At 43.0% G+C, this 22,284-nt stretch overlaps 1 protein-coding gene across 4 annotated transcripts in view; it reads left to right on the top strand.

The window, feature by feature from the left end:
• The window catches only part of KNL1 (kinetochore scaffold 1), a 431,776-nt gene that overhangs the window by 165,504 nt on the left and 243,988 nt on the right, over positions 1-22,284 (top strand). For 3 of the 4 annotated variants that reach the window (XM_063947793.1, XM_063947791.1, XM_063947792.1), the window contains 2 exons: positions 1,553-1,583; positions 1,697-1,722. In XM_063947793.1, the coding sequence (XP_063803863.1) occupies positions 1,553-1,583; positions 1,697-1,722 (57 nt within the window). Of the gene's footprint in view, positions 1-1,552; positions 1,584-1,695; positions 1,723-22,284 lie in introns of those variants that run through there. The other variant, XM_063947794.1, reaches the window with a different exon arrangement.

Here is a 22,284-nt window from a genome sequence, read left to right as displayed (position 1 = left end):
AAAGAAGTGACCGCAAACCATTATCACCGCATATGGCGGAAATATGTTGCGTGGTGTGAGGCCAGGAAGGCCCCAACGGAGGAATTTCAGCTAGGTCGATTTCTGCACTTCCTACAGTCAGGGGTGACTATGGGCCTGAAATTGGGTTCCATTAAGGTCCAGATTTCGGCTCTATCGATTTTCTTCCAAAAAGAACTGGCTTCACTACCTGAAGTTCAGACATTTGTTAAGGGAGTGCTGCATATTCAGCCCCATTTTGTGCCCCCAGTGGCACCTTGGGATCTCAACGTGGTGTTGGATTTCCTAAAGTCGCATTGGTTTGAACCACTTAGTGGAACTAAAATATCTCACGTGGAAAGTGGTCATGCTGTTGGCCTTGGCTTCGGCCAGGCGTGTGTCAGAATTGGCGGCTTTGTCATGTAAAAGCCCTTATCTGATTTTCCATATGGATAGGGCGGAATTGAGGACTCGTCCCCAATTTCTCCCAAAGGTGGTTTCAGCGTTTCATTTGAACCAGCCTATTGTGGTGCCTGCGGCTACTTGTGACTTGGGGGACTACAAGTTGCTGGACGTAGTCCGGGCCCTAAAAATCTATGTTTCCAGGACAGCTGGAGTCAGAAAGACTGACTCGCTATTTATCCTGCATGCGCCCAACAAGTTGGGTGCACCTGCTTCAAAGCAGACTATTGCTCGCTGGATCTGTAGCACGATTCAACTTGCACATTCTGTGGCTGGACTGCCGCATCCTAAATCTGTGAAAGCCCATTCCACGAGGAAGTTGGGCTTTTCTTGGGCGGCTGCCCGAGGGGTCTCGGCTTTACAACTTTGCCGAGCAGCTACTTGGTCGGGGTCAAACACATTGGCTAAATTCTACAAGTTTGATACCCTGGCTGAGGAGGACCTAGAGTTCGCTCATTCGGTGCTGCAGAGTCATCCGCACTCTCCCGCCCGTTTGGGAGCTTTGGTATTATCCCCATGGTCCTTACGGAGTTCCCAGCATCCACTAGGACGTCGGAGAAAATAAGATTTTACTCACCGGTAAATCTATTTCTCGTAGTCCGTAGTGGATGCTGGGCGCCCGTCCCAAGTGCGGATTGTCTGCAATACTTGTATATAGTTATTGTTTAACTAAAGGGTTATTGTTGAGCCATCTGTTGAGAGGCTCAGTTATATTTCATACTGTTAACTGGGTATAGTATCACGAGTTATACGGTGTGTTTGGTGTGGCTGGTATGAGTCTTACCCGGGATTCAAAATCCTTTCCTTATTGTGTCAGCTCTTCCGGGCACAGTATCCTAACTGAGGTCTGGAGGAGGGTCATAGAGGGAGGAGCCAGTGCACACCAGGTAGTCCTAAAGCTTTCTTTAGTTGTGCCCAGTCTCCTGCGGAGCCGCTATTCCCCATGGTCCTTACGGAGTTCCCAGCATCCACTACGGACTATGAGATATAGATTTACCGGTGAGTAAAATCTTATTTTTGTTTTTAGTTTGTTTTGTTTAATTTAAAGGTTAAATATGTATATTTCATAGCTGTTCTTTGTGTACTTTAACAGATCCTGCCTTAAGTGATACATCCAATAATCAGTAAGTATGATCGGATAAACATTTGTCTAATGTGCTTTTAAAATTTTAACATTTATGGTGAGTTTCTTCCCCTTTCACCTAAAATATTAAAATTGTCTCCATTTTCTTGTCAGCAAAAATAGTACCTGCGAAATCACTGGTAAGTCTAAGATTTTATACACTTTACTACTGTTCCCAGATAAGTAATGAGTAGCATATCTGTAGCTGGGTACACTGTGTTCCACAGGGAATACATCGGGGTGTAGTGTTGGATCTCGATCCAGAGGCACCAACAGGCTAAAGCTTTGACTGTTCCCAGGATTTATTGCATGGCCTCCTCTATAGCCCCGCCTCCAGACACTGGAGCTCAGTTTGTAAGTTGGTGCCTGCAGAGCAGGTCACTTAACAGGGGGTCTGCGCTAGGCAGCCCTAAAAAGAACTTTTATTAGAAGATTATTGAAGGGCTGCAGTACTTTTATGTCCTAGTGACATACTGTGCTGCGGCTCCAACACCTCCCCAGCAGTGCTGCATACACCCGCTGGCTGGGTTCCCGGGTACTTGCGGCGGAGGTGCTCCGGTTTCCAGGCACACGCAGCTGGCGCTCTCCAGGATTGCGTGGCTGCTTCTTTGAGAGGAAGTGGGACCCACTGAAATTTCTGTTCTGGTGGCGGTCTTAGGAAACGGACCGTGACGCTGGTGTGGACACTGTGGCCGTGCAGGGAGCGCAGGCTGGATTTCACAAAAATCCTTTTAACAAGTCTCCACGGTACCCGGTGGTGGGGACCAGCATAGGGGAATAAGGCGCTTGACCTGTATCCCCTCCCCCACCCTACTGCTGGTGTTCCCGCCCTGGAGCTGCTTCTCTCACTTCCTCACTCCCTGACAAAGATTTGGGTGCCATCCTTACACAAGTAGCTGTGACTGGTCTCCGGGACTGCAGGGCAATGTCTCCTCTCTAAATCCGCCTGCTTCATCATCGCTGTGCATTTACAGTCACTTACGTATTCTACATGTCATTGCAGACAGTGTTAGTTATGAACAAGAGTACTTCTGCCTGAATTTTTAGTAAAGTATTCTCAGATATACATCCAGCATCTACTGTGCATTGTTATCTCTCTATGTATGTATATGTGTGTTTATGTAATATAAATATATATATATATATATATATATATATATATATATATATGTGTGTGTGTGTATATGTATTTGTGTTTGTGTGTGTGTATGTATGTATGTATATATATATATATATATATATATATATATATATATATATATATATATATTAATAATCAAAGAACTCTCTTGGCAGAGAGAGTAATACGCGGCACTGCAGGATTTGTAAATGGTAAAAAAGTTTTCTCTTACGTCCTAGAGGATGCTGGGGGACTCCTTAAGGACCATGGGGTATAGACGGGCTCCGCAGGAGACATGGGCACTATAAAGAACTTTAGAATGGGTGTGCACTGGCTCCTCCCTCTATGCCCCTCCTCCAGACCTCCGTTAGATCCTGTGCCCAGAGGAGACTGGGTGCACTACAGGGGAGCTCTACTGAGTTTCTCTGAAAAATAATTTTGTTAAATTTTTTTATTTTCAGGGAGCACTGCTGGCAACAGGCTCCCTGCATTGTGGGACTGAGGGGAGAGAAGCAGCCCTACTTAAATGATAGGCTTTGCTTCTTAGGCTACTGGACACCATTAGCTCCAGAGGGGCGAAACGCAGGTCTCACCCTCGCCGTTCGTCCCGGAGCCGCGCCGCCGTCCTCACAGAGCCGGAAGATAGAAGCCGGGTGAGTATTAGAAGAAAGAAGACTTCAAAGGCTGCTGAAGACTTCAGATCTTCTCTGAGGTAACACACTAACAGCGGGCACTGAAGGGTGGGGGGGGGGGGCTCCCTGGGCAGCAATAACAAACCTCAAGAGACTGGCTGATATATAGATATAGATATATATAGATATCGTTCAAAAAAAGCAAGTGCACACATCTGGACAAAGGGGTTGGAGTCCCCGAAACGTCGATGGAATGTTTTTGACCATTTGAATACACTTGACTTTTCTAAAAGACCTTGAGTGCCGCAGCTTTTTTTGAACGATATTGAAATTCACACTGAAGGCACCAGGGCATCGTTTGGATCATAGAACAGAGTGCCGGGCTGACATTGCTGTGTGTATATATATATATATATATCTATATATATATCTATATATATATATCTATCTATATCTATATCTCTATATCTATATATATATATATATATATATATATATATATATATATATATATATACACATACATACATACATACATACATACATACATACATACATACATACATACATACATACATACATACAGCGGAGGCAGTATATTAAATAATCCCCTGCCAGTATTGTAAAATTGAACGGGAACGAAGCCTGCTCAATTTTGAGGGGGCGGACCTTGATCCTCCAGCACTAACCAGCACCATTTTCTCCACAGCACACTGCAGAGAAGCTGTCTCCCAGGACTCTCCCCTGCTGAACACGGCGACAGAGGGCAAAAAAAAAAGGGGGGGGGGGCACTTTTAATTGGCGTGTATGTATGTATATAGTAGTTATGTAGTTACTTTGGTGAGTGCTGGGTTCTCTGTTTGTATGTATATGTATGTATGTGTGTATATATGTGTATATATGTATATATATATATACATATACATATATATATATATATATATATATATCCAAAAGTAAAGGAGCACTCACCAGTCTTCAAAAGCAAGTTTTCTTTATTTTCAGTGGATCATATGAAACAGGGGTGTATCGACGTTTCGGTCCCCAGTTAGGACCTTTGTCAAGAACATCTAGTATTGGAAATAGCCCCTATTTATACCCAAATGTGGCCCTCCCACCAATCATCCAATTAGAGGGATCCCAAATTTTATACATTAAAATACAAACATAGTACAACAAATACAAACAAGACTTACTAACATATAACAATAAATGTGCAAATCTTACTTTAAAATCGTATATCCATTGTGAACCGCCATATAGAATGCTATAATCACTACAAAAGCGGCGTGCGTTCCACTGCGTCCCGTACTTCCGGTCTGTGGAACGCACGCTCCGGTCACATGACCGGAAGTGTGTATTGAAAGCTAGTGTAGATAAACTTAGAGTGCTCTGCAGATCTCAGTACTTCCTGTCTCTGGAACGCACGTTCCAGTATCCTATCGGGGAGTAATAAGTTTATATAAATAATTGCCTCCGTTATGATAGTGGTCAATAGTCTAAAACGAGATACTAAAAAGTATTAGACTGCTGTGATTATTACAGAAGCAGCGTGCGTTCCACTGCGTCCCGTACTTCCGGTCTGTGGAACGCACGTTCCGGTCACATGACCGGAAGTGTGTACTGAGAGCTGGTATAGATAAGCTTAGGGTGCTCTGCAAATCTCCGTACTTCCTGTCACTGGAGCGCAAATTCCAGTATCTTATCAGGAAGTGATAGATATATGTAAACAGTTGCCTCCGTTGTCATAGCGATCAATAGTCTAAAACGTGATTCTAGGAGCATTCATATATTAGCAAGTATCACCATGGATATATGTATCTCAAACAAGGCCATATTTGGCTAATATTACAAAGACTCTGGTATGATTACATTCTAATAGTGTAAAACTATACTGTTGTTATCTAGTTTATCTGTCAACAAACTTCAACAATTAAGGGCATGGGCACAGACCATCCTTATTATGGAAATCCAAAGTCGCAGAAAAAAATATATGATAATAGGAAAAACAAAAAGTAAAAAGTAAAAAATAAAAAATAAAATAAAAATAAGAATAAAAATATGTATTTATTGAAGATGTGAATTTAGAGGATTATTCCAAAAATATTCCATAGTGAATGCCTTCATTTAGGCCTCGCGGGCGAATAGTGTCAAGCCGGTAGATCCATGATGCCTCTCGTTGCAACAATAATTTTGCTCTGTCTCCTCCCCTTTTCAGGGGTAATATCCGATCTATGATCATGCATTTGAGTGATGCCAGAGTATGCTTCGCTTCATAGAAATGCCTTGCAACAGGCTTGTCTGAATGTCCAACACTTAGTGCTGTTCTGATGGATAGGCGATGATTCGCCATTCTTTCTCTAAATGGACGAATCGTTTTGCCCACATACATCAGAGAGCATGGGCACATAAGTATGTAAATGATAAAATCAGACATACAGCCTACTCGCTGCTGAATCTTAATTTTCTTTCCAGTATGCGGATGATGGAAATATTCACCAGAATTCATACTTCTGCACGTAGTGCAGTTGACACATCGATAGCACCCCATTTTCTGTGGTTGTAACCATGAGTCAGAGTCAGATTTTAGTGATCTATCAGGTTGCATAAGTATATCTTTCAAATTTCGCCCCCGTTTGAAGCTAATTAGAGGCTTAGTTGGTAGATATTTGTTGAGAGCTGGATCACTTTTCACCACCGGCCAGAGATCTTTTACTGCTTGTCGTACTGCCGAACCTGCAGTGTCAAATGTCGTAGTGACCACAAATGGATTTTGCACCTTCTGTTGTTTCCTCCGATTTCCAGAGGAGAAGATCTTCCGTGCTTTATGCAAGCAGTTGTTGATAATCTGTTCGCTGTATCCTCTAGAGAAAAATCTCAATTTCATCTCTTCAAGTTGTATATTGGCTGTATCTGGGTCTGAATTGTTGCGAAGTACTCGCAAGAATTGTGAGACCGGCATGTTTAGTTTAAGAGAACCAGGATGGTAACTTCCAAACTGCAGCAGAGTATTGCGATCCGTGGACTTCCTGAATAGTCTGTGTCCATACCCAAACTCTGTGGCATAGATGGTGACATCTAAAAAATTAATTTCATTCCTACTGAACTCCATAGTCAGCCTGATTGGAGAATCCAAATCATTAAGGCTTTTCAACATATTTTGCAGTGCCACCTCATTATTTGTCCAAATCAGAAATATGTCGTCTATAAAGCGACGGTAGAAGCCGATACTATCTCCAAACAGTGGGAGTATCTGTGTATTCTCATAGGTATCCATAAATAAATTAGCATACGATGGCGCAATGTTGCTTCCCATCGCAGTACCAGCTGTTTGGAGATAGTATCGGCCGCCATATTGAAAATAATTGCACGTTAGAGTTAATTCCAACAAATCAATCAAAAATTCAATCGGTGGTGAACCCGTGTGTGTTCGAGATAAAGCTCGACGAACAGCCATCAGTCCTTCATTGTGTGGTATAACAGTGTATAAGGACGCCACGTCCATCGTCACCAGGATTCCATGTTTGGATGCCGGAAGTACCTTTATCATTTTCAAGAAGTCATCTGTGTCCTTTATGTAGCTCACTGTGTTTTTCACACATTTCTGTAAAAAGCTATCTAAGTACTGTGCCACAGGTGAAAATAAAGAGTTACGGGCCGACATGATTGGTCGGCCCGGAGGTTTCACTAACGTCTTGTGTATCTTAGGCGTCAAGTACAAGATGGGACAAATAGGGTATTCAGTTTTGAGAAAAGATAATGTATCGGCATCTATCCAACCATTATTGAAACCTATATCTAGACTAGTGTCTAAACGTTTTTTAAAAGATGTTGTAGGGTCTCCCCCTAATAGCTTGTATGTGTTACTATCTGACAGTTGTCTAGTGGCTTCATTGTCATAATCCTTAGTATCTAGTACCACCACCGCGCCCCCCTTATCGGCTGGGCGTATTGTCAATAAAGGATTATTTTTCAAATCTCTAAGTGCTTTTTTCTCAAGAGGATTTAAGTTAAATCTCATATGTTTTTGTCTGGAGAGTGATTCCTGTATATTGCAATCCAGTAACCTGGTAAAAGTTTTGATACTTGGGTTTAATGAGGGTGGGTCATACGTACTCTTCTTTTTAAATTTTATTTTAGTGTAATCCATTTTACTGGTGTTTTGAAACTTTTCAGTAAGTCTTAGTTTTCTGCCTAGTTTGAATTTATCAACCGACCACCGAAATTTATCAAATCTAGGTGTTGGTATAAAGCTCAATCCCTTGGATAATAAACTTATCTCAGGTTCAGTGAGTTTGTGAGATGATAGGTTGATTACCGAGTCTTCGGAGGTTTTGTTGTCTTCTTTTTTTCTGTATTTGCCCCGCCTGAGGTGGGGCCTTCTGCGTTTAAAGCAGAGTTATTAATTTTTGAACGAGTATTAGCCCTTGGTAAAGGTGGTTTACCAGTGGTCTGGGAGTCCGAAGAATCCCTATCAGAGGATGAAAAACTATCAAATTGGGATTGATTATATTGATGTTTATTGTTTCTGCGTCTAAAGGGTACTGAATTATCACTGCCTGTGAGCCACCTGTAGACTCTGTGGTCCTTGTAATCACGTTCAACTTTGATCAACTTAGCTCTTTTAAATGTCACTAGATCTTTGTGATATTTATCAATTTGATCTTTGAGTTTACTAAGCCACTGTTGTGAGCTATCTGCTTGTAAAATATCAATTGCTACAGCACGAGAGGCAGTCAATTCAGTTCTCACTTTCTTTAGATCAACCCCAACTTCTTCTATTACAAGTAGAAGTAAATCGAAAGAGCATTTATTAAGAACCGTGCACCACTTGCTGCAAAAGGCTGGATTACTTCTACCAATTGTCGGGGTATTTTTTATACGAAAACCCCTAGGTAGCTGTTTTTTGCGATAGTAATCTGATAGAAATTGCCCATGCAGCAAGAGGTCCACTTCCTTCTTTTGTAGATTTAATAATTTATGGTACAAATCTAATGCACTTTCTGCCGGTAGTTTCTCAAAATCACTGAACTCAGATAGCACCCTTTCCGCATCCTCATCTGTCAGTGCTAATAGTTCATGTTCAGCTGAAAATAACAGTTCAGCTGATACCAGATTATCCATATGAAAAAGGGACAAATACAGTTTTAAGGAAAAAATATATACATACACTTTATACTGATGTTTAAGTGACCCAAACAATTCAGAAAAAATTTAGACCATCAATGCCACAGAGTAAATTGAAAAAAATGAAAAAGAAAAAAAGAAAAAAGAAAAAAGAAAGAAAAATTATACGGAAAAATCAAAAGTCCAGAGTCCTGTAAAGAGCCATTGTATTTATACATGCCAAGTAGTTAATCCGGTTGAAAAAAATTATTTCATAAAACATTCAATCCTTTTAGCCTGGTGCCGGACATAACGTCTCAACTATATGTTGAAACAAATATAAGTTCCAAACAGTCCACACTCTGGCCTTTCAAGTATATGCTGGGGTGACTTCCATTATAGTGATAGGTATTGGTCTATCACTTTCCAATATATATCCAAAAGTAAAGGAGCACTCACCAGTCTTCAAAAGCAAGTTTTCTTTATTTTCAGTGGATCATATGAAACAGGGGTGTATCGACGTTTCGGTCCCCAGTTAGGACCTTTGTCAAGAACATCTAGTATTGGAAATAGCCCCTATTTATACCCAAATGTGGCCCTCCCACCAATCATCCAATTAGAGGGATCCCAAATTTTATACATTAAAATACAAACATAGTACAACAAATACAAACAGTGGTTTAGTAAACTCAAGGATCAAATTGATAAATATCACAAAGATCTAGTGACATTTAAAAGAGCTAAGTTGATCAAAGTTGAACGTGATTACAAGGACCACAGAGTCTACAGGTGGCTCACAGGCAGTGATAATTCAGTACCCTTTAGACGCAGAAACAATAAACATCAATATAATCAATCCCAATTTGATAGTTTTTCATCCTCTGATAGGGATTCTTCGGACTCCCAGACCACTGGTAAACCACCTTTACCAAGGGCTAATACTCGTTCAAAAATTAATAACTCTGCTTTAAACGCAGAAGGCCCCACCTCAGGCGGGGCAAATACAGAAAAAAAGAAGACAACAAAACCTCCGAAGACTCGGTAATCAACCTATCATCTCACAAACTCACTGAACCTGAGATAAGTTTATTATCCAAGGGATTGAGCTTTATACCAACACCTAGATTTGATAAATTTCGGTGGTCGGTTGATAAATTCAAACTAGGCAGAAAACTAAGACTTACTGAAAAGTTTCAAAACACCAGTAAAATGGATTACACTAAAATAAAATTTAAAAAGAAGAGTACGTATGACCCACCCTCATTAAACCCAAGTATCAAAACTTTTACCAGGTTACTGGATTGCAATATACAGGAATCACTCTCCAGACAAAAACATATGAGATTTAACTTAAATCCTCTTGAGAAAAAAGCACTTAGAGATTTGAAAAATAATCCTTTATTGACAATACGCCCAGCCGATAAGGGGGGCGCGGTGGTGGTACTAGATACTAAGGATTATGACAATGAAGCCACTAGACAACTGTCAGATAGTAACACATACAAGCTATTAGGGGGAGACCCTACAACATCTTTTAAAAAACGTTTAGACACTAGTCTAGATATAGGTTTCAATAATGGTTGGATAGATGCCGATACATTATCTTTTCTCAAAACTGAATACCCTATTTGTCCCATCTTGTACTTGACGCCTAAGATACACAAGACGTTAGTGAAACCTCCGGGCCGACCAATCATGTCGGCCCGTAACTCTTTATTTTCACCTGTGGCACAGTACTTAGATAGCTTTTTACAGAAATGTGTGAAAAACACAGTGAGCTACATAAAGGACACAGATGACTTCTTGAAAATGATAAAGGTACTTCCGGCATCCAAACATGGAATCCTGGTGACGATGGACGTGGCGTCCTTATACACTGTTATACCACACAATGAAGGACTGATGGCTGTTCGTCGAGCTTTATCTCGAACACACACGGGTTCACCACCGATTGAATTTTTGATTGATTTGTTGGAATTAACTCTAACGTGCAATTATTTTCAATATGGCGGCCGATACTATCTCCAAACAGCTGGTACTGCGATGGGAAGCAACATTGCGCCATCGTATGCTAATTTATTTATGGATACCTATGAGAATACACAGATACTCCCACTGTTTGGAGATAGTATCGGCTTCTACCGTCGCTTTATAGACGACATATTTCTGATTTGGACAAATAATGAGGTGGCACTGCAAAATATGTTGAAAAGCCTTAATGATTTGGATTCTCCAATCAGGCTGACTATGGAGTTCAGTAGGAATGAAATTAATTTTTTAGATGTCACCATCTATGCCACAGAGTTTGGGTATGGACACAGACTATTCAGGAAGTCCACGGATCGCAATACTCTGCTGCAGTTTGGAAGTTACCATCCTGGTTCTCTTAAACTAAACATGCCGGTCTCACAATTCTTGCGAGTACTTCGCAACAATTCAGACCCAGATACAGCCAATATACAACTTGAAGAGATGAAATTGAGATTTTTCTCTAGAGGATACAGCGAACAGATTATCAACAACTGCTTGCATAAAGCACGGAAGATCTTCTCCTCTGGAAATCGGAGGAAACAACAGAAGGTGCAAAATCCATTTGTGGTCACTACGACATTTGACACTGCAGGTTCGGCAGTACGACAAGCAGTAAAAGATCTCTGGCCGGTGGTGAAAAGTGATCCAGCTCTCAACAAATATCTACCAACTAAGCCTCTAATTAGCTTCAAACGGGGGCGAAATTTGAAAGATATACTTATGCAACCTGATAGATCACTAAAATCTGACTCTGACTCATGGTTACAACCACAGAAAATGGGGTGCTATCGATGTGTCAACTGCACTACGTGCAGAAGTATGAATTCTGGTGAATATTTCCATCATCCGCATACTGGAAAGAAAATTAAGATTCAGCAGCGAGTAGGCTGTATGTCTGATTTTATCATTTACATACTTATGTGCCCATGCTCTCTGATGTATGTGGGCAAAACGATTCGTCCATTTAGAGAAAGAATGGCGAATCATCGCCTATCCATCAGAACAGCACTAAGTGTTGGACATTCAGACAAGCCTGTTGCAAGGCATTTCTATGAAGCGAAGCATACTCTGGCATCACTCAAATGCATGATCATAGATCGGATATTACCCCTGAAAAGGGGAGGAGACAGAGCAAAATTATTGTTGCAACGAGAGGCATCATGGATCTACCGGCTTGACACTATTCGCCCGCGAGGCCTAAATGAAGGCATTCACTATGGAATATTTTTGGAATAATCCTCTAAATTCACATCTTCAATAAATACATATTTTTATTCTTATTTTTATTTTATTTTTTATTTTTTACTTTTTACTTTTTGTTTTTCCTATTATCATATATTTTTTTCTGCGACTTTGGATTTCCATAATAAGGATGGTCTGTGCCCATGCCCTTAATTGTTGAAGTTTGTTGACAGATAAACTAGATAACAACAGTATAGTTTTACACTATTAGAATGTAATCATACCAGAGTCTTTGTAATATTAGCCAAATATGGCCTTGTTTGAGATACATATATCCATGGTGATACTTGCTAATATATGAATGCTCCTAGAATCACGTTTTAGACTATTGATCGCTATGACAACGGAGGCAACTGTTTACATATATCTATCACTTCCTGATAAGATACTGGAATTTGCGCTCCAGTGACAGGAAGTACGGAGATTTGCAGAGCACCCTAAGCTTATCTATACCAGCTCTCAGTACACACTTCCGGTCATGTGACCGGAACGTGCGTTCCACAGACCGGAAGTACGGGACGCAGTGGAACGCACGCTGCTTCTGTAATAATCACAGCAGTCTAATACTTTTTAGTATCTCGTTTTAGACTATTGACCACTATCATAACGGAGGCAATTATTTATATAAACTTATTACTCCCCGATAGGATACTGGAACGTGCGTTCCAGAGACAGGAAGTACTGAGATCTGCAGAGCACTCTAAGTTTATCTACACTAGCTTTCAATACACACTTCCGGTCATGTGACCGGAGCGTGCGTTCCACAGACCGGAAGTACGGGACGCAGTGGAACGCACGCCGCTTTTGTAGTGATTATAGCATTCTATATGGCGGTTCACAATGGATATACGATTTTAAAGTAAGATTTGCACATTTATTGTTATATGTTAGTAAGTCTTGTTTGTATTTGTTGTACTATGTTTGTATTTTAATGTATAAAATTTGGGATCCCTCTAATTGGATGATTGGTGGGAGGGCCACATTTGGGTATAAATAGGGGCTATTTCCAATACTAGATGTTCTTGACAAAGGTCCTAACTGGGGACCGAAACGTCGATACACCCCTGTTTCATATGATCCACTGAAAATAAAACTTGCTTTTGAAGACTGGTGAGTGCTCCTTTACTTTTGGATATATATTGGAAAGTGATAGACCAATACCTATCACTATAATGGAAGTCACCCCAGCATATACTTGAAAGGCCAGAGTGTGGACTGTTTGGAACTTATATATATATATATATATATATATATATATATATAGCGCTGTCCTAACTGGGATTTTATTCCAGGGTCTGGTGGCGCTGGGTGTGTGCTGGCATACTCTCTCTGTCTCTCCAGAGGGCCTTATTGGGGAACTGTCTCCATATAGTTATTTCCCTGAGTGTGTGGGAATGTCTGTACGTGTGTGTCGACATGTCTGAAGTGGAAGGCTCAGCTAAGGAGGAGGTGGAGCAGATGATTGTGGTGTCTCCGTCAGCAACGCAGACACATGATTGGATGGATATGTTTAATGTTTTCTCTATCGTCCTAGTGGATGCTAGGGTTCCTGAAAGGACCATGGGGAATAGCGGCTCCGCAGGAGACAGGGCACAAAAGTAAAGCTTTCCGATCAGGTGGTGTGCACTGGCTCCTCCCCCTATGACCCTCCTCCAAGCCAGTTAGATTTTTGTGCCCGGCCGAGAAGGGTGCAATCTAGGTGGCTCTCCTAAAGAGCTGCTTAGAAAAGTTTAGCTTAGGTTTTTTATTTTACAGTGAGTCCTGCTGGCAACAGGATCACTGCAACGAGGGACTTAGGGGAGAAGAAGTGAACTCACCTGCGTGCAGGATGGATTGGCTTCTTGGCTACTGGACATCAGCTCCAGAGGGACGATCACAGGTACAGCCTGGATGGTCACCGGAGCCTTGCCGCCGGCCCCCTTGCAGATGCTGAAGTAAGAAGAGGTCCAGAATCGGCGGCAGAAGACTCCTCAGTCTTCTAAAGGTAGCGCACAGCACTGCAGCTGTGCGCCATTTTCCTCTCAGCACACTTCACACGGCAGTCACTGAGGGTGCAGGGCGCTGGGAGGGGGGCGCCCTGGGAGGCAAATGAATACCTATTTTGGCTAAAAATACCTCACATATAGCCTCCGGAGGCTATATGGAGATATTTAACCCCTGCCAGAATCCGTTAAGAGCGGGAGACGAGGCCGCCGAAAAAGGGGCGGGGCCTATCTCCTCAGCACACAGCGCCATTTTCCCTCACAGAAAGGCTGGAGGGAAGGCTCCCAGGCTCTCCCCTGCACTGCACTACAGAAACAGGGTTAAAACAGAGAGGGGGGGCCACTAATTTGGCGTTAGAAATATATAAAAAAGATGCTATAAGGGAAAACACTTATATAAGGTTGTCCCTATATAATTATAGCGTTTTTGGTGTGTGCTGGTAAACTCTCCCTCTGTCTCTCCAAAGGGCTAGTGGGTCCTGTCCTCTATCAGAGCATTCCCTGTGTGTGTGCTGTGTGTCGGTACGTGTGTGTCGACATGTATGAGGACGATGTTGGTGAGGAGGCGGAGCAATTGCCTGAAATGGTGATGTCACTCTCTAGGGAGTCGACACCGGAATGGATGGCTTATTTAGGTAATTACGTGATAATGTCAACACGCTGCAAGGTCGGTTGACGACATGAGACGGCCGACAAACAATTAGTACCGGTCCAGACGTCTCAAAAACACCGTCAGGGGTTTTAAAACGCCCGTTTACTTTAGTCGGTCGACACAGACAGGGACACTGATTCCAGTGTCGACGTGAATAAACAAACGTATTCCTTATTAGGGCCACACGTTAAAGGCAATGAAGGAGGTGTTACATATTTCTGATACTACAAGTACCACAAAAGAGGGTATTATGTGGGATGTGAAAAAACTACCGTAGTTTTTCCTGAATCAGATAAATTAAATAAAGTGTGTGATGATGCGTGGGTTCCCCCCGATAGAAAATTATGGGCGGTATACCCTTTCCCGCCAGAAGTTAGGGCGCGTTGGGAAACACCCCTTAGGGTGGATAAGGCGCTCACACGCTTATCAAAACAAGTGGCGGTACCGTCTATAGATAGGGCCGTCCTCAAGGACCAGCTGACAGGAGGCTGGAAAATATCATAAAAAGTATATACACACATACTGGTGTTATACTGCGACCAGCGATCGCCTCAGCCTGGATGTGCAGAGCTGGGGTGGCTTGGTCGGATTCCCTGACTAAAAATATTGATACCCTTGACAGGGACAGTATTTTATTGACTATAGAGCATTTAAAGGATGCATTTCTATATATGCGAGATGCACAGAGGGATATTTGCACTCTGGCATCAAGAGTAAATGCGATGTCCATATCTGCCAGAAGATGTTATGGACACGACAGTGGTCAGGTGATGCAGATTCCAAACGGCACAAAGGTGTATTGCCGTATAAAGGAAGAGGAGTTATTTGGGGTCGGTCCATCGGACCTGGTGGCCACGGCAACTGCTGGAAAATCCGCCGTTTTTACCCTAAGTCACATCTCTGCAGAAAAAGACACCGTCTTTTCAGCCTCAGTCCTTTCGTCCCTATAAGATCATATCTGCCCAGGGATAGAGGAAAGGGAAGAAGACTGCAGCAGGCAGCCCATTCCCAGGAACAGAAGCGTTCCACCGCTTCTGACAAGTTCTCAGCATGGCGCTGAGACCGTACAGGACCCCTGGATCCTACAAGTAGTATCCCAGGGGTACAGATTGGAATGTCGAGACGTTTCCCCTTCGCAGGCTCCTGAAGTCTGCTTTACCAAGGTCTCCCTCCGACAAGGAGGCAGTATGGGAAAAAATTCACAAGCTGTATTCCCAGCAGGTGATAATTAAATTACCCCTCCTACTACAAGAAAAGGGGTATTATTCCACACTATATTGTGGTACTGAAGCCAGAAGGCTAGGTGAGACTTATTCTAAAAAAATTTTTGAACACTTACAAAGGTTCAAATCAAGATGGAGTCACTCAGAGCAGTGATAACGAACCAGGAAGAAGGGGACTATATAGTGTCCCGGGACATCAGGGATGCTTACCTCTATGTCCCAAATTTGCCCTTCTCACTAAGGGTACCTCAGGTTCGTGGTGCAGAACTGTCACTATCAGTTTCAGACGCTGCCGTTTGGATTGTCCACGGCACCCCGGGTCTTTACCAAGGTAATGGCCGAAATGATGATTCTTCTTCGAAGAAAAGGCGTCTTAATTATCCCTTACTTGGACGATCTCCTGATAAGGGCATAGTCCAGGGAACAGTTGGAGGTCGGAGTAACACTATCTCGGATACTGCTACAACAGCACGGGTGGATTCTAAATATTCCAAAATCGCAGCTGATCCCGACGACACGTCTGCTGTGCCTAGGGATGATTCTGGACACAGTCCAGAAAAAGGTGTTTCTCCCGGAAGAGAAAGCCAGGGAGTTATCCGAGCTAGTCAGGAACCTCCTAAAAACAGTGCATCATTGCACAAGGATCCTGGTAAAAATGGTGGCTTCCTACGAAGCAATTCCATTCGGCAGATTTCACGCAAGAACTTTTCAGTGGGATCTGCTGGACAAATGGTCCGGATCGCATCTTCAGATGCATCAGCGGATAACCCTATATCCAAGGACAAGGGTGTCTCTCCTGTGGTGGTTATAGAGTGCTCATCTTCTAGAGGGCCGCAGATTCGGCATTCAGGATTGGATGCTGGTGACCACGGAGCCCAGCCCGAGAGGCTGGGGAGCAGTCACACAAGGAAAAAATTTCCAGGGAGTGTGATCAAGTCTGGAGACTTTTCTCCACATAAATATACTGGAGCTAAGGGTAAATTTATAATGCTCTAAGCTTAGCAAGACCTCTGCTTCAAGGTCAGCCGGTATTGATCCAGTGGGAAAAACATCACGGCAGTCGCCCACGTAAACAGACAGGGCGACACAAGAAGCAGGAGGGCAATGGCAAAAACTGCAAGGACTTTTCGCTGGGCGGAAAATCATGTGATAGCACTGTCAGCAGTGTTTCATCCCGGGAATGGAAACTGGGAAGCAGACTTCCTCAGCAGGCACGACCTCCACCCGGGAGAGTGGAAACTTCATCGGGAAGTTTTTTCCACATGATTGTAAACCGTTGGGAAATACCAAAGGTGGACATGATGGCGTCCCGTCTGAACAAAAAACGGGACAGGTATTGCGCCAGGTCAAGAGACCCTCAGGCAATAGCTGTGGACGTTCTGGTAACACCGTGGGTGTACCAGTCGGTGTATGTGTTCCCTCCTCTGCTTCTCATACCTAAGGTGCTGAGAATTATAAGACGTAGAGGAGTAAGAACTATACTCATGGCTCCGGATTGGCCAAGAAGGACTTGGTACCCGGAACTTCAAGAGATGCTTACAGAGGTCTTATGGCCTCTGCCGCTAAGAAGGGACTTGCTTCAGCAAGTACCATGTCTTTTCCAAGACTTATCGCAGCTGCGTTTGTCGGCATGGCGGTGGAAAGCCGGATCCTAAGGGAAAAAGGCATTCCGGAAGAGGTCATTCCTACCCTGGTCAAAGCCAGAAAGGAGGTGACCGCACAACATTATCACCACATGTGGCGAAAATATGTTGCGTGGTGTGAGGCCAGGAAGGCCCCACAAAGAAATTTCAACTCGGTCGTTTCCTGCATTTCCTGCAAACAGGAGTGTCTATGGGCCTCAAATTGGGGTCCATTAAGGTTCAAATTTCGGCCCTGTCGATTTTCTTCCAGAAAGAATTGGCTTCAGTTCCTGAAGTCCAGAAGTTTGTCAAGGGAGTATTGCATATACAACCCCCTTTTGTGCCTCCAGTGGCACTGTGGGATCTCAACGTAGTTCTGGGATTCCTCAAATCACATTTGTTTAAAACCAGTCAAATCTGTGGATTTGAAGCATCTCACATGAAAAGTGACCATGCTCTTGGCCCTGGCCTGGACCAGGCGAGTGTCAAATTGATGGTTTTTTCTCAAAAAAGCCCATATCTGTTTGTCCATTCGGACAGGGCAGAGCTGCGGACTCGTCCCCAGTTCTCTCCCTAAGGTGGTGTCAGTGTTTCACCTGAACCAGCTTATTGTGGTGCCTTGCACCTACTAGGGACTTGGAGGACTCCAAGTTGCTAGATGTTGTCAGGGCCCTGAAAATATGTTTCAGGACGGCTGGAGTCAGGAAAACTGACTTGCTGTTATCCTGTATGCACCCAACAAACTGGGTGCTCTTGCTTCTAAGCAGACTATTGCTAGTTGGATGTGTAATACAATTCAGCTTGCACATTCTGTGGCAGGCCTGCCACAGCCAAAATATGTAAATGCCCATTCCACAAGGAAGGTGGGCTCATCTTGGGCGGCTGCCCGAGGGGTCTCGGCTTTACAACTTTGCCGAGCAGCTACTTGGTCAGGGGCAAACACGTTTGCTAAATTCTACAAATTTGATACCCTGGCTAAGGAGGACCTGGAGTTCTCTCATTCGGTGCTGCAGAGTCATCCGCACTCTCCCGCCCGTTTGGGAGCTTTGGTATAATCCCCATGGTCCTTTCAGGAACCCCAGCATCCACTAGGACGATAGAGAAAATAAGAATTTACTTACCGATAATTCTATTTCTCGGAGTCCGTAGTGGATGCTGGGCGCCCATCCCAAGTGCGGATTATCTGCAATACTTGTACATAGTTACAAAAATCGGGTTATTATTGTTGTGAGCCATCTTTTCAGAGGCTCCGCTGTTATCATACTGTTAACTGGGTTTAGATCACAAGTTGTACGGTGTGATTGGTGTGGCTGGTATGAGTCTTACCCGGGATTCAAAATTCCTCCCTTATTGTGTACGCTCGTCCGGGCACAGTACCTAACTGGCTTGGAGGAGGGTCATAGGGGGAGGAGCCAGTGCACACCACCTGATCGGAAAGCTTTACTTTTGTGCCCTGTCTCCTGCGGAGCCGCTATTCCCCATGGTCCTTTCAGGAACCCCAGCATCCACTACGGACTCCGAGAAATAGAATTATCGGTAAGTAAATTCTTATTTTAAGTGCAAATGTGTTTTTGTTACACAAGAGATTGGACTTAGCAGAGTCCAGGGATAGAACAGGGAGTCCATCCATGGCTTTGGCTGTGTCACAGGGCCCTTCAGGGTCTCAGAAACGTCCCCTGTCCCAAGTAGCAGACACTGATACCGACACAGGTTCTGACTCCAGTGTCGACTACGATGATGCGAGGTTACACCCAAGGGTGGCCAAAAGTATTCATTATACGATTATTGCAATTAAGGATGTTTTACATATCACAGATGACCCCTCTATCCCTGACAAGAGGGTATGCATGTTTAAGGAAAAGAAGCCTGAGGTAACCTTTCCCCCATCCCATGAACTGAATGCGTTATTTGAAAAAGCTTGGGAAACTCCAGACAAGAAACTGCAGATTCCCAAGAGAATCCTTATGGCATGTCCTTTCCCTGCGCAAGACAGGTTACGGTGGAAATCCTCACCCAGAGTGGACAAGGCGTTAACGTGCTTATCCAAAAAGGTGGCGCTCAGGGATCCTGCTGATCGCAGACAGGAGACTACCTTGAAATCAATTTATACACATATGGGTGCCTTGCTCAGACCGGCAATAGCGTCGGCTTGGGTTTGTAGCGCCGTAGCAGCTTGGACAGATACCTTGTCAGCTGACATTGATACCCTGGTTAGGGATACCATTTTATTGACCTTAGGTCACATTAAAGACGCAGTCTTATATATGAGGGACGCTCAGATACGTTGGCCTGCTAGGTTTGAGAGCCAACGCCATGGCGATTTTTGCTAGGCGAGCCCTGTGGATCCGCCAATGGACAGGTGATGCCGACTCAAAAAGGCATATGTAAGTTTTGCCTTACAAAGGTGAGGACTTATTTGGGGAAGGTCTCGCGAACCTGGTTTCCACAGCTACCGCGGGTAAATCTACTTTTTTATGAACAAATTGTATCCAGCGCTCTACTTGTGTGGATAAACGCTGTGGCAGCAAAATTGTGGTGGAGGTTAAACCCAATACCTCTTTAAAGATATATAACATAAGGGTACACAATTGCGCCTGAATATGTGGTGGTAATGGTTGTAATACTAAATGACAAGTATACACTGTATATATGAAGAATTAGTGTATTTATTCTAAAACAAAATGACAGAAAGAGAATAAATGGAAAAAGATGTGAAAAAATAGAAAATTAATACATTAATGAAAGAGTGTATGTATATATATATATATATATATATATATATATATATATGTATATGAAAGAATTCTATACATATGTATACTTTGGTCCGCAGTCCAGTACAATAGAGTGTGGCGTCCCACCTCGTTTAATTGTGCTCAAACTTCTACCACAATGTGTGGAGGGGTATATACAACACAGTCCCAGAGGAGCTCGTTCAGTAATATATGGGGGTCACGGTCAAAGAGTCTGTTGCAGCAGCTTGATCCTGTCTTGGGAGGGGGGGTGAGGTGATCTTCTGACGGTGCTAGCAAATGAAGGGGTACCCCAGGTGGCTATGCGGGAGGGATGAGTTGCAGGAGATGGGTAATTATTGGCTCTGGACTCGCCGCTCTCTGACTCGGTCTGTGGCTGCGGAAGGTGCCCGTGTAGACAGGCGTCTGCCGCCGGCCAGATCCGAGGAGTGCGGTCGTGTCTCTGGGGGGGAAAGTGTCACTGACTTCGAGACCCGGAGCGGGACTGTCCGCAGTGCACCTCCCCACTTACAGAGCCCTTACCTTGTTCTTCTGTGCTCGATTCCCAACTTCCGCTGTCACCTTGCTTCCTTGTCAGTCTTGCAGCTTTTCGTCCGGTTTCACTTTCACTTTCCTGTACCTCGCGGTCACGTGACCTGTTCCTGTTCCTCAGCAGTCTTCAGCGCCGTGGGTGATGAATGTGTCCAGAAATAGAGAGCTCTGCCTTAATCATATTCAACACAGCAGTCTGTTTGAAACGGTGTCCTGTTAGCTCCTACGCGTGTCGACCTTTCTAGGTCTTCCTCAGGGAGTCTATGAGTGCCATATTCAGTGTGGGCTATTTATGCCCATACTTGCTTATGTCATAGAAAAGGGGGCGTGTTTCTCGAATTATAATGGGGATTTGTTATATAACGACTATACAGACAATCATACAATAAAAAGAATATACAAGGAAAGAATGGGATATAGAAAAACAATAATAATAGTAATAGTAAACAAAACAAGCAAAAATGATATATGTAAAAGGTATAACGACCATAAAGAATGATTTTTGAGACTGAATCATTAGTGAATATTGGGAAATGATGAGAGTTCGTTTCTGGTGAATTTATTAGTTGTGTGAGAATTTTCTGTTACTACATTTGGAGGTAGTGACAGTCTGTGGTTTGTGGGTTAAAAGTTGATAAATGGGGTTATGGACAATCCGAAGATTATGAATAAAACCTAATTGGGATAAAAAGTGAAAAATTTTGTTATGTAAACACAATATGTTAATATATTATTAATTATTAACCCATTAGTAAAACTTATTGTATGCGGAAAAATTATCTGTGTTTTGGTATATTTCACTGCAAAATTGGTTACATGGTGTAAAATTAAATTTGCTAGGCTCTAATGACTTGACCCACCAAAATGTACGCTAATAGGGCTTGATGGCTTAGCAAATATGAAGCAAATCCATGTACGATATTAGTTCATGATTACTGATCTCACCTCATTGTCTAGATTGAGGCCCCGTGGTTTCAGCGTTTTTAGGGTGTAGATCCACCTCAACTCTTCTTTATTAATTTGTTTAATAAAATCCCCTCCCCTCCAATTGGGTGACACTAGTTTGATCCCCAAGATTTTCATCCCCGCCGGGTTCCTCTCATGTGTTTCTTTGAAGTGATTGGACAAGTTGTGTGTTTCTAGTCCCTTCCTTAACATTCCTAATGTGTTCGGATATCCTAGTTTTCAGTGGTCTTACAGTTCTGCCTACATACTGTAGTCGGCATGGGCATTCAATGAGGTATATCACTCCCTTGCTTTGGCACGAGATGTGTTCTTGTATTTCAAACCTTTCTCCAGTTATGTTAGATTCAAAGCTAATGGTTTTCTTGGTGCTAACTTCGTGTGTTTTACAGTAACTGCAAGAGCCACAATGAAAAAAACCCTTGCTTAGTTTTTGTCCTGTTAAAGTAGTCTGTACCACTTCTGTCTTACTGAGATGACTATGTGAGAGTTTGGATTTTAAATCTGGTGCTCTTCTATAGACTACTTTTGGCCTAGAGGACAGGGTGTCAGCTAAAAGGTTATCTTCTAGGAGGATGTGCCAATGTTTGGACAGGATTTTTTCAAGTTGTCTATTATTGGTACTGAATTGTGTCAGGAAGACTGTCTTAAAGTCTTCACTTGATGTCTCTTTGTGTTTGTAAGTCAGGAGGGTGTCTCTTTCGACTTTTGTGGCTATTTGTAGATCTTTTTCAAGTATCTCCCTCTTGTAGCCTTTCTCTATAAACTGGTTTTTCATTTCCCCTGCTTGTCGCTCAAAATCTTCAAGGTTAGTACAGTTTCTCCTCAGTCTTTTAAATTGGCCT

Source organism: Pseudophryne corroboree, chromosome 12 (genome assembly GCF_028390025.1).
Source record: "Pseudophryne corroboree isolate aPseCor3 chromosome 12, aPseCor3.hap2, whole genome shotgun sequence".
Taxonomy (NCBI): domain Eukaryota; kingdom Metazoa; phylum Chordata; class Amphibia; order Anura; family Myobatrachidae; genus Pseudophryne; species Pseudophryne corroboree.
This window is presented reverse-complemented; position numbering and strand designations above follow the sequence as displayed.